Source organism: Aphis gossypii, chromosome X (genome assembly GCF_020184175.1).
Source record: "Aphis gossypii isolate Hap1 chromosome X, ASM2018417v2, whole genome shotgun sequence".
In the NCBI taxonomy this organism is placed as follows: Eukaryota; Metazoa; Arthropoda; class Insecta; order Hemiptera; family Aphididae; genus Aphis; species Aphis gossypii.
In genome coordinates, this window is record NC_065533.1 from 60803517 (window position 1) to 60816877 (window position 13361).

Here is a 13361-nt window from a genome sequence, read left to right on the forward strand (position 1 = left end):
AAGTTACCTAGCACTATTCAAATATTTAAGTAGATAGGTACCTACCTACATTACAAATTAAAATATTCTATTATTATGTATTCTGACTCAACTATTAAGTAGTTATTTTAATTTTATAATAGACAATTCTATTCTAAATTCAATGATAGCAGGTACTAACATATGGCCTAGAAGCACATGGTTACAGTGGCACAACTTGAGCTTAATAGTATTATTTCATTTTTTTTCTTTGTGAGAGAGGGTATAATCAGTACTTATAGTAGCTACTTGTATAAACATGAATTAATTACAATTACAAATTGTATTTCAACATGGTTTAGTAAGTATTATAATAACATTTGTCATTATTATTAATCATTGATTGTTTCTCTTTAAATTGGGCAAGTTTAATTTTTTGATATCTCTCAATGCACGGTTACACCAGAAAATTGAACCGATTATAAGAAAGTGAATACTTTGGTGTTTAGTACATAATCTAAATCATCTAACTAGTTTAACTGTATTATAATATTTTCGTATACAACTATCCATAAATTTATTTATGATAGATACTAATATGGAGATTGTATTATCCATAAAATGTTGACTATTCGGTATTTAATACTGTACATGACACACAGAAAAATCAAAATCAATGTGATTGTACGAAATGCAATGTTTCATTATCCCATAGTTAACTGAACATTTATCAAAAAGCAATAAATAATCATATGTAGAACTACTAAAAGCTAATGACTTTATTTATTTTATATTCTTGATATTTATTGAATGTATATTTATTTATTGTATTGTATAACTATTAATGACAAAATATAAATTATATTATCTCTATGTTAACAAACGTAATTGAATGTTGTGAGAATTTTCACCCTAATTGGTAACATTGAATGTTTTCATTTATTTCAAGATCTAAGAACTTGGTCAATATTTTAATTTGACGCTAAGGTAGATTCACTGAGTGCATTATATGAGGTGGTATCTAAAATATTGAAGTAATTAAATAACATTTATCTAAGATTAGAGTATGCACATATAATGAGAACCGAACATCATTACTATAATAGCATGTTCTTCATTACAGTGTTAAACAAATAACATTAAACAATAAAAATGTGATAATCCAATTTTAATAAATTAAATACTGTGTTAAACAATTATATTATATTGTATGATTAAAATTTTAATTTTAATGAAGAAATAATTAACAACAATATAGAATTGGTAGCGGACAATAATTAAAATATCTATTGATTTGGTTTTGTAAAAATAAATATATAAGCATTTTTTCTTTTCATTAACTTTGATATTATAAAAATAATTTTAATTAATATTCTAAATTTTCAACAAAATGTTTTTTTTTTATATATTTACTTAACATAGTAAAAAAAAATATATATATAATATTAATAATAATAATAATGATAATGTGTTAAAACGCGTATTCGAGGGTTCATAATTAATACTATTCATTTGAGTCGCCCTCACAAAATTTAACACTAATACCCTACAAAACATTTTAGGATCTGAATTAAACAAATTTATGACACATCAATCATACAACAGTTCGAATTATAAACAAAAAAAAATAAAAATAAAAATAATAATAATAATAATAACTAGAATTTAAAAATTCACAGTATAACACATAAATGAAAAAAAAAAACAAAATTAATAATAATAATCATAAAAAAAAAGGTAATTTAAAAGATGAATTATTTATTTATTGTCTGATCGAATTGATTGGCTAGGACGTTAATGAGAATACTATAACGAAATAATAACATGAATAAAAATGTTTAGCTGTCATCAATGTTTATCCCTGAAAACAAATAAAATTTTTTATAAGTACTTTTAAAATAAACAAATAGTTAAATTTATAATGTAGCACTACCTAATCATATGATCTAGCATGTTAGATATTCTCTGTTCTGATAATGATGGTAATAATTTGTGTATCATTTCCCTAAGAAACTGATCACTTATTCCTGGACTTGCACGTTCAGCCAATTCAAAAGAGTTTTTCAACTCTTCAATAGCATCAATCTTATAGGACACTTCATTTTTGTAACGATATCTCTTTTGTAACTGAAAGTTAAATATAACAAAATTATGTACATACAGAATCATAACTGAGGAAAGAAAATGTTTTGTATATATATTATATATTTTAAAATAATATTATAACATGCAATGCTACTTTGCTCTGTATGCTAATTGTATCATATAAATTAATATATACTGATAACATACCTCAGATATCAAAGGAAATATTAAAAGGGAAAGACATGGTGACCAGCACGAGTTATTATGGTTTTGGTTAGTCTTGGGATGAGCAGGTTGTTTCTTATTATCTGTATGTTCTGACATGCGAGTAGCACTGCGTTTTGTTTCAATTTCTTTGGAATTACGTTTGTCTGAATTTTTAGATCCGTGAATATGAGTGACAATCAACTGCTTTTTAAATAAATAATACCAAAATTTATGTAAATATAATTATTTGTTGCAAAAATAGAAGTCAACAATTAACTTAATTCAAAATTAAATATTATATAACAATTATAAATTACATTTGATTCAACGTTGTTGGATTTGTGACTGGACGATTTTTTAGATGATTGTAATGATCCATTTTGTTGAGTTTTCTTAGACAACAATTGTGATTGTGAAGCAGAGCTAGATTCAGCAGCAGAATTTAATAAAGGCTTTAAAGAATTGGGTCCTCTAACAGTCATAATCCACGGTTCATCTAAATCACTGTCATTTTTACCAGAATCTTCCCTAAAATTAAAATTAACATTTTAAAAACAAAGGAAAAACATAGTAATATAATATAATTTATAAAGCTCAAAATAAAACAAGTAATTAGCTGTATTAAAAATATTTTTTATAATTACACATCTGAATTTTCTGATTCTGTTTCACTCTCTTCATTACGTTGAGATTTCCATTTTTTGTAACGATCAATAAGATCCACCAGATATGAACTTTTTTTAGCTTTTCTAATAAATGGAAATTTTAATAGTTCTTTTGCAGTTGGTCTCTAAAACATATTAAATTATATTGTATAAAAAATGTAATAGTGAAGAAAAATTATAGGTGCGATAAAAGTGCTTACGTTTTCAGGATCTTTATTTAAGCACGCTTCCACAAATTCTTTAAATTGTTTAGTATAATTTCCTGTCAATTGAGGAGGATTATTTTTTGGAATCAAAAATAATACTCTCATTGGGTGTAGCTCAGAATTGGGTGGTTCACCTTTGGCCAATTCTATAGCTGTTATTCCTAGTGACCAAATATCCGCCTAGAGAATCAATATAATTTTTAATCTTCGACTCAAAATATAATACTTTAAAAAATTAATGAACCTTGGAATCATATGCAGATTGTTTAATAACTTCAGGTGCCATCCAAAATGGTGTGCCAACAAATGTATTCCGTTTACTGGTTGTATTTGTCAATTGACCGGCGACACCAAAATCAGCTAATTTGACATCACCAATTTCACTTAATAGAACATTTGCCGCTGTAAAATAGAATGATTAAAAATAAAGGTTTTTTTCTATGATGTTAATAGTTACCTTTAATATCCCTGTGTAATTTCCGTTCACAATGTAAATAATCAAGACCTTTTAAGACTTCTCTAAGTATAATGGCAATATGCATTTCTTCAAAATTACCAGCTTTCATTAAATCAAGAGCTGACCCACCACCAAGATATTCCATAATAATCCATAGCTTAGTGCCCTAAAGTAAAGTAATAAATATTTTAAGTATATTTATTTAACAAGTTTGAATGTATTTAAAATTACTTTTAAATAGGAACCAAAGTATTTGGTGACAAATGGACTGTCACATTGAGATAAAACCATAATTTCTTGTTGGATGTCTTCAATTTCATCTTCAGCCTCCTCCAGATCAATTATTTTAATGGCCACTATTTGTTGTGTTCGGTTGTCTATACCTTTAAAAACTTCACCAAATGAGCCTTTACCAATACGTTCTTGTTTGGTAAATATGAGCTCTGGGTCGACTTTCTATATATAAAACAACATTTGTAAATAACATCCATACCATAAGATCAAATTAAGTATAATGGGTACAATTGATGGTAATTAGAAACACATAAAATAGTGTTAAAAAAAAGAAACTTAATAGTATTTTTAATTTCTGATATCACCCAAAAAATTTTAAAAATGAATAGAGGTCTGATTTTACATATCTGTTTTTAATGCAGACATGTATTAAACGGAAAAAAATATATTTGCGGTTTATGTAAGAGAATTTATAGAAAAAAATGTATTTTGCATAAATAGCTTATTTAAGGGTTAAAGAATATTTAATAAGTTGAAAAATATTTGAAAATAAAATCAAAATATTTTAGAAGAAAACAATTATATTAGGCACGTATTATTTTTATGTACATTTAATTGTAGTAAATAAAATAAGTTTAAACTGTTAGTTATAGTTAACCAAATTAATTAAATACATTTTAACTGAATATCTTATTATACCTAATAATTTTTTTTTTTTTTACAGATTATTAATGGAATATTTTGAATTTTGAAGAATATAAAATATTGTAGGTATCTGGTAGTTTAAATGACGTAACAACATCATATTTAAAGGATTTTAAGAGAATATAAATCTCTAATATTGATCTAGCAAATTATTTAGTTGAATGATAAAGCATTAAAGCAGATGTTATATTTTAAAGTGTTAAATCTCACATTTCTTTGCTGTATTTTAAAATTATTTGTATAACAACTAAACAACTATAGGTATAATTACATTGATACATTTAAAACAGTTTTTAATATATTTTAATAAATAGTAAATACTTTTAAATTATATTTTATTATTATAATGTACTTAAGTTAGTAAAAAATTGAGATATTTTGTTTTATTTGTGAAATTGATCTTGAATGTGGTATGTTATATACTTTGAAATAAGAGTAGATAAAAGTTATAATTAATAATAATAATAGATAAATACCTAATTAAATATAACAGATCTTATAAAATGTTAATATTTTGAAAAATAATAATCAGTCATCATTAAAAAGTAAATAAGTAACTTGACTGAAAGTCAAAATGATGTTCAGCACACTGCTGTGCACCAAAGTAGGCTTTTTTGAGAAGACTAAAATGGGTGGGTTGGTAATACATATACTATAAAGTAAAAAAAAAATGTAGATTAAAATATTTAGGTGGTAAAATTCTAGTTTGCCTCAGATTTCAGACCTGAGATTTGATTGTTTATCATGCTTCTGGTGATATGTACTATTATTATAATGTATACCTTATTGAATCTTTACATTTTTGTTATTTATTATATTTTTATTAGGTTCATTTAATTATAATATATATAATAATAGAATATCTAATATAATTATAAGTAATACAAATTGTCATATTTATTTGTAAAGATAGAAAATAAATAGGTAACATAGGTACTTTTATTTAGAATTTCATAAGGAGCTAAACTCTCAATTGGAATTTTAAACTCTAAAATTTTAGTCTACCAAAATTACTTTGCTAATCAGATTCTATTTATAAATAACAACTACAGACTTATATAACTTAAGAAGATTTCATAAAATCAATTTGTTAAAAATACTGTTTACTAAATTTTTAAACTTTAATATATTATTATTGAAGTCTTCAGAGTTAGGTATAAGAAACAAAGTTGGAATCGAGGTTGGCATGTTGAAGCCAATTTTGATAATATTGATATGTGTGTTATATAGACACTAATAACACTATTTTGTAAGAATTAGGTAAACAGGCTATGAAAAAATTTACCAATGATTATTAAAAATAATTTTTCTTCAATAAATTCTTGAAAAATTGATTGAATAAGTTTTTATAGGTATTGTTACTATAACTTGTTTGGCCTTTTAAGGATAAGGATAAAAATACTTAAGCAAAAGTATACAAAAGGAAAATCAATACATTTTATTATATTGAACCAATAAAAAAACTAAAATAAACCATTAAACGACCTTGGTAGGTACACTCCCATTACCCTTATAGCATAGCCTTACCAATCATTCAATATATTTTTATTTCAAAACCAGCTAAGAAATCAATAACAACTATTAAATACTTATAAATTTATGCAACAAACATTGTTAAAAATTACCCATCTTTTTAGAAAAAAATACAGTCAGGTATACTGCTAAACAAATATAAATTTGATGCTAATATTAAAAATCAAATTATTACAATTTATTGTTATTACCTAATTGCTTTGATTAGACTTAATTTATTTTTAATGATATAAGGAATTATATTATAACTTAACTTACAAGTGGATTTTTGATTAAGTAATGTTATTATACAATACACAAAATTACACTGATATTGATTTAAATATATATATATATATATATATATATATGTATATTATACATTTATATTTGAATAGATATCTAGAAAATCAATTATATTTTTTTTGATAAAAACAAAGAATAAGTTTACCTATTATTTACTTGTTTGCTAATTTTTTTATAACTATATAAGTACTTATATACATTAAATCTACTATTTATTCATATAAAACATGCAAAATAAGATTTAATTTTTAATTTTTGATTCTGATAAAAAACAATATGGTGTTTAGGCAGGTACCTAGGTTAGGTTAGGTACCTGTTGTTTTAATTTTTTGCACTATGTAGGTAAATCTAAAAAATGATTATTATAGCTTCAAGTTATAGTAATATTAATTTTTAATAAACAAATTGTTTAACACGGGGTTTAACATTAAAGTGTTTTAACTGATAGGTACCAACCAGCAGATAAATTGATAATAATATGTAATAGGTACCAAGGTATTGTAACTCGATAGAGAAGTATCTATCTACTTATCTAATTAGGTACGATTCAAGGGTGAAGTAACTCGAGTACCTATATGCGTCTGTCCTTCTAACGGGTTAAAACCTTAAATATGATAGTATTGTTTGAACGGGGTTGTACGAGAGTACCATCGGGCTGGAAGATGAACGATTAAAGGTACCGACTGCGTACGAAACACTCACTTCGTTGAAAGCCATATCGTTGGTCATTTATGCTGGTCTTGCTTGCGTGTATTAGCGATGACCGGACAGTTATTGCGGTGCGATCCGATTGTGGCGAGCAGACCGCGATGATGGTCTGGTAGTGGACACCGTAATCGTCGTAGTGTGGTAGTCCAATTGCCACCTTCGACTCGACCACATTATTCGAGGCAAAACGGGCCTGCGGCGGCGGCGGCGTTTGCTCTCGGCTGTCCGCTGTCTCGAGGACGAGCGCGTCGCATTTGTCGCGCTCGGGGCGCCGTTTTACCGCGGCGGCGGCGGCGTATTTCGCCCGCGACGCAACCGTTCTTCGCCGAAACGCACGTCTATCGCGTACAGAGAATATCGAGCGACGATGATAGAAAAAAAAAAAAAATCAAAAACTTTTTGGTATCGCGATTTCGTTGGTCGTGCGCGCGTACGACACGACGACAAAAAGGACGCGTGTACGAGTATAATGTGTACGAAAACAGCAACAAACTAATATTAATTATTATTAACCGTGTGCAATAACAGTGCAATTACTACGACTAGTCGCAGCGGTACAGTAGGTTCTATTTAATTTGATTTTTCACCTCGATTTTGATAGTGACGATTATAATAATAATAATAATAATAATAATAATAATTTGTTACCGTACGTACACACAGTCTGTTGTTGTGTACATGACAGCGGCGGCGGCGGCGGCGATGGCAATTATTATTACCTACATTCCAAACCTCACCGGAATGCAAAGAGGTTGTATGATTCGCCGGTGGAGCGGAGAGGTGCGGAGAGCGCGTCGACTGTCGCGTTCGGCGCTAACCGGCCTACGGGTTACGACGGTTTTACACCTGTCGCCGTGCACCGCCGCCACACTGGCACAATATACGCGGCACAGAGGCGCGACGCGCGCACACACGCGTACCGGACACGCACACACAATATGCGGCGATCGTATTATTATTATTATTAATTATTGTTGGTTGCGCCGAACCTCCCGACGACGGTCGGGCGAACGCGGTAGACTGTTATAAAACGGCACATATTTTATTATTAATCCATTATTAATATTATAATATTATATATCCGAATTCCCGGAGCTCATGAATAATTATTTTTATTACTGACGAATATTATGATATTTTATTCGTTTATATTATTATTATGTTTTATCTACGACGATATCGTTTCGTCGAAATCGTTTCGTTGTTCCCCCCCCCCCGCCCCTCCACACAGATTACTCCGAAATGTGCATAATATTATAACAAAAACGATAATATTATTAAATTAATATATTATTATTCTGTCGTTGAAAAAATCGTTTTCGATATTGAAGTCACGAATAGGCGGTGTCGGCCTGGCCAGGGCCACAAACGCAGCCGAGGCCCCGAGCTTTATTTTTTTTAATTTTTAATCGTGGTGCAGGGAGGAGAGGAGGATATACACTAGTCACTGCTACCCTAACCTTGTTTATCGTAAACGGAGAAAAATAATTGAAGCTCCAGAGGCTAGAGGAAAATTGAGGCCGAGGCCAGGAACGTACGCAGAAAAAATGTTGGGGGGGGGGGGTGCTTTTGAAAATCAGTTATTGAAAAGTAGAATTTTTTTTTTCAAATTCTTTTGTGCCCATCACGTCAATAGGTACAATTTTATTTTGTTTATAAATCCTGTATAGGTGTTTTTATTTTTATTTTTATTAAAATTATATTAATTATTTTAAGTTGTTAGTATTAAATTTTTATTATAAAAACCAAATAAAAAACACCCTCATTTGCACATCCTTGGCTAAGGCCTTTTATGTGTTAGGCCGACGCTGTGAATAGGTAATCCAAAAAATAATTATCGATTTTTTTCGCTGATACACCGCTAATTCAATTCAATTAAGTTATTATACAACTTATTTTTTTAAACACCTGTCAACACTTTATTAGGTACGCATCTGATTACGTAATTAATTAAGTATTTTTTTTTTTTTTTTTATTTTCTCTCGGTCATCATCCATCGAGTAATATAGTCGGCTTATACACAGTAATCCTGGCCGACACTAATTGTGGTCTGAATTATGCCGAATTATTAAAGTTCTAAACTGTATTTCTGTCGACGAAAATATTATTAAATAAAAATTATCGGTAATCGAATTCTGTCTGTCGGTCTTTATCATTTCGTGCGGAATTCCGCCCAAAACCATTAATAATCCGTTTGTTTAGGTATGGGGTTAATTTTTTCCGTAACGAAACATTCGGCCGCCACACGGGCACGGCTCGGCAATAACGGACAGTAATAAATAATGACAATAATAGGTTTATAAAACTCTCGTTTTTATCCGCCGACATCAAATCATATTACGTACTCGAAAAGTCGTATAAATTATTATTGTTTGTTAATTGACGGTTATTTTTTCGTCGCTGAAATAATGGCTCTTATACGACCGTATATTTTATACGTTGGCATAGATTTTAATTAATGGTCGCACAATCGAAAAGCATAATAAATAATTTTATACATCATAATATTAAACATAAACCTATTCGTATTATGCGTATTGAGCTTCAATATGACAATATCAATATTATACAATTAATGTTTAGAAATGTATTTTATTATTTTACAATGCGTTAAGTTTGTGTTATAATATTACGATTATAATATCGTGCTGCGGCATGCATGCCTGTGATCTCCTGTGACATAAAATATGTTATTTAAGTATTTGATATTTTTATGTTAATTTAAAATGTATACTATACGTTTGGCAGATGTACAAAAATCAAAAAATCAAAATTAAATAAATAAATAAATACAGTCCAATTTTATATAAAATTTTGAAATTATAATTATATTTTAAGCGCTTATCAGTCATACAGATAATATGAAATAAATTATTATTTTAATTTGTAAATAATAGCTAACTGAAAGTAAGTAGTATAGTAATAGTATAATTATTATACATGGGTTTTATTTGGCATTTAAAATAGATTATCTAATAATGTATAATATGTATATATATATTTTTCTGTTTATATGATAAATAGTCGATAAAATACTTCAATCTTAAACTTTTAAGGTGGTTTCTGATAGCAAATTGGATCCAGTTTATATTTTAGACATTATAAAAATTAAAAATTCCAATAATTTTCCAAATAACCGAGTGGTGGCCGGAGGAAGAGAATTAAGGAAAATGAGCTTTTGTAGTTTTGAATGCAAATCCATTTTTTGACAAAGCGATTTTGTTTTTTTGGTGTTACTCGAAAATTAATAACCGTAAAAAATATTAGGTATCTACTTGATATTTTTGAAGATATTAAGACTCTTTATAAATTGTTTATAAACATAAAAAATTATCAATTTTTTCCCATTTTTTCTCGGTTAAAGAGTTTGAAAATTGAGTATAAGATTCCATACCTACCTACTTCATTACTTAATTCTACTTGATATATGAAAAAATTAAAAGTACATTAGCAAAATTTATTTTCTTAACTTTTTTTAGTTCAAATGTTGCCAAAATTTGCCAAAATGACTAATTTAAAAAAAAAATTTGCAGTTAAAAAAAAAAATATGCTTTTTTTTAGGTAAGGTATAACAATAATACTCGTATATCATTGAATTCAAATTTAATACATCCATCATAGTAACCTACTCGGTACCTACTATATAGTAAAGCGGTGCTCACTCGCTCATTTTTTTTCAAAATGATTTTCGTACTAAAAAATATTAAAAAATAAATAATTTAAGAGTTGCGTGAATTCACCTCGGAGACGTGTTCATTTGACCCCCTGAATTTAGGACGTGACTCGTGATTCGTGCAGTCGTGCAGTAAATGTGTAACAGGAAATGAAGAGTAGAAATTGTTTTAAAAAAAATGTAAGTCGTAGGTATAGCATTTTGCCAAACACACCTACAAATTACAAAATAGCATTTACCTAACTAAATTATATATAATAGATACTTTTCTGTATATCTTACAAGTTATTATTATTATCATTTTGATATTGATAAACTACGTGTTTTATTGTCGAATAATGTCTAACATCAAATATTATTTTTATAAATAAATGAGATAATAGGACATCAAGCATTTTAGAGTATAAAAGCAGTGAATCTCAAATATTTCAGATTATTAACTAAACCTAGTCTATTAGTTTAGTGAACAAAAATCACGAAGGTACAACTATATAGCATACCGTAGCATAGCTGATGCTGAAGCATTCCGCTTGCTATTGTAGCGGGTAGTTGATAGAAAACTGTTTGGTGGTTATTTTGTCATAAGATTTAATTAAATTTCGTAAGACTTCCACTCTGCAGAATCATGTATTTTGCATTTCTGTTTGCTATGATATGTTAATTATTCAAATTAATCATTACTCTAAATTTAAAAACATCTTTAGTGCACTAGAACCGTAGTAATTAACGTTGTGCAATAAATATTGTCATAAAAAGTTAAAAAAAAACAACTATTTAACTAGGAAGTGACCTCGTCGTAATACGGATATCAATTTTATAACACACGATTTGTTTGCACCACACGTTTCGTGATAAGATTGTACCAATTTATCAACTATTTAAATAGTATTTATATTATATTTTCCACTGACTTAGAATTGACATAAAGTGTTGGCATGATATTTTTTTACACAATTTACTAATTATAACGAGCGCATAATTTGAGTATATTCAATATAATATTATGGTTCCATAAATTTATTTAACTAATAAATTATTGTTGAAATTTTAATGAAATATGATTTATTTATTTTGTTGTTTAAAATATTGTTCTTAATGACCAAGCCAATTTTTTGTTCATTTTTGTTTTGTCACTGCTCGTCCGCTTAAATATTATTGAAATAGGCCTTATAATTTATTAAAATATAACATAGATAATTACCATATTTTTTTGAAATAATACGCGTTCATAAAAAAATAGAATCAATAGATGTAAACGAAGTACAATCAGTACTTTAGTTAATTTGGGTGCCCAATAAAGGTTTTATTGTTTAGCTTATTTAGGTCCGTTTAGATTCATCACCGTTTTCACTAAGCCTTGTCAGTTGTCACGCATTCTTATCCATAGATGAATTATGATATAATAAGTTAATTTTAACTCGAAAATAAAATAATTAGTAGCAGTAGTATACCTAGTTATTAAAGTATAACTAAGTATAGTTTATTTTAGTTAGTAATATATTTTTTTTCAAATCCTAAAATATGTAAATTAAACTGTACATAGCTATGGCGTACCTACAATATTAATTTAAGACAAATTTTGATAGGATCTAATAATTCATGTACCTAATAAATAAGTAAAATAGTATTTTATTATAACTATTCCAATACTATTTATAGGTACTTATAAAATAAAAAATTGATAGTCAAAACTACATCTTAATTGTTCGTATATTTTTTTAAACGTAAATTTATTTATTGATATTTAATTAAAATTTTCAGAACTATAATACGAACTACACTATAAACTATTAACTATTTCTGGGAAATCAAAAAATAAAAAGTAAATACCGCTATCAAATGATTACAATGACTTCATAATTGATTAACAGAATCTAAGACTCAGTGCCAAGCATTTTACCTTTTAAAATATTATAATAATATGATTATATTCCTTAAATACCAAATTAATTGTTCACATATATATTATGGTTAATTCAGAGTAACTTTAACTCGAAAATAAGAGGCATTACTTGTAATGTACGTATTTTTGGGACACACCTATATTGTGTACACAACACTTTTTGTAAAAATTAATTAAAAAAAGGCGTACCTACCGGACGTTTCACTCGTCTCTATGGGTCATAGAGACAGGTATATAATATTATTTGACTTGTCTTATCGTATAAATCCATTGTTTTTGTAAAAGCAGTATACAAAATCATAAAATATATTAAGTATAATTTGTATCATGGATTAGATATATTGTAACTATTCAATGATTTCTCTGCAACTAATACATACTTTTTAGATTTTGAACGGAGTGATGAATGTATATTGATTCTACATTGATGTGTGTTTTTGTTTTTTTTGTGTCTGTTTACAGCATAACTATTAACTAGTCGAAATAATGTTTCAAATTCAAACTTCGGGGGTGGTTTCCGATGGAAATGTAAATATTTTTGGTGCTTTATAGAGGTCAAAAGTAAACATTTTCCAACAGTTTTCAAAAAAATCAAGAAAAACAAAAAAGAAAGTGACTGTAAAACGGGAAATTTTAGCAAAACCAGTTTTCGACCAAATTATATGGTTGTAACTCAATAAATAATCACTGTAAATATTTTAAATTTTCACTAAATGTTTATATTAGTGTAATCTATATATAT

At 27.6% G+C, this 13361-nt stretch overlaps 1 protein-coding gene across 2 annotated transcripts; it reads right to left on the reverse strand.

Annotated features, from left to right (window-relative positions):
• Positions 1 to 1105: 1105 nt before the first annotated feature.
• LOC114123346 (serine/threonine-protein kinase 26) lies at positions 1106 to 7703 on the reverse strand. Of its 2 annotated transcripts, none has more exons than XM_027986278.2 (10): positions 7038 to 7703; positions 3810 to 4034; positions 3579 to 3744; positions 3366 to 3523; positions 3116 to 3301; positions 2895 to 3040; positions 2568 to 2778; positions 2251 to 2454; positions 1892 to 2085; positions 1106 to 1819 (listed from the first exon to the last, which is right to left on the reverse strand). In XM_027986278.2, the coding sequence occupies exons 1-10, from the start codon at positions 7062 to 7064 to the stop codon at positions 1807 to 1809; spliced, it is 1530 nt and encodes a 509-aa protein (XP_027842079.2). In that variant the 5' UTR covers positions 7065 to 7703; the 3' UTR covers positions 1106 to 1806. The 2 variants fall into 2 exon arrangements, with proteins under 2 accessions (XP_027842079.2, XP_027842080.2); XM_027986279.2 differs by having other exon boundaries at positions 2251 to 2451; positions 7038 to 7698.
• Between the last annotated feature and the right edge of the window lie 5658 nt (positions 7704 to 13361).

What these genes read in the sequence shown, in the direction of transcription:
- LOC114123346 (XM_027986278.2), bottom strand. Translation starts at nt 7,064, where the DNA reads ATGACCAACGATATGGCTTTCAACGAA. An exon ending in ATTACACAGGGATATTAAAG is followed by an intron (nt 3,524 to 3,578) that starts GTAACTATTAAC and finishes TCTATTTTACAG; the next exon opens with CGGCAAATGTTCTATTAAGT. An exon ending in TAAATAAAGATCCTGAAAAC is followed by an intron (nt 3,041 to 3,115) that starts GTAAGCACTTTT and finishes AATATGTTTTAG; the next exon opens with AGACCAACTGCAAAAGAACT.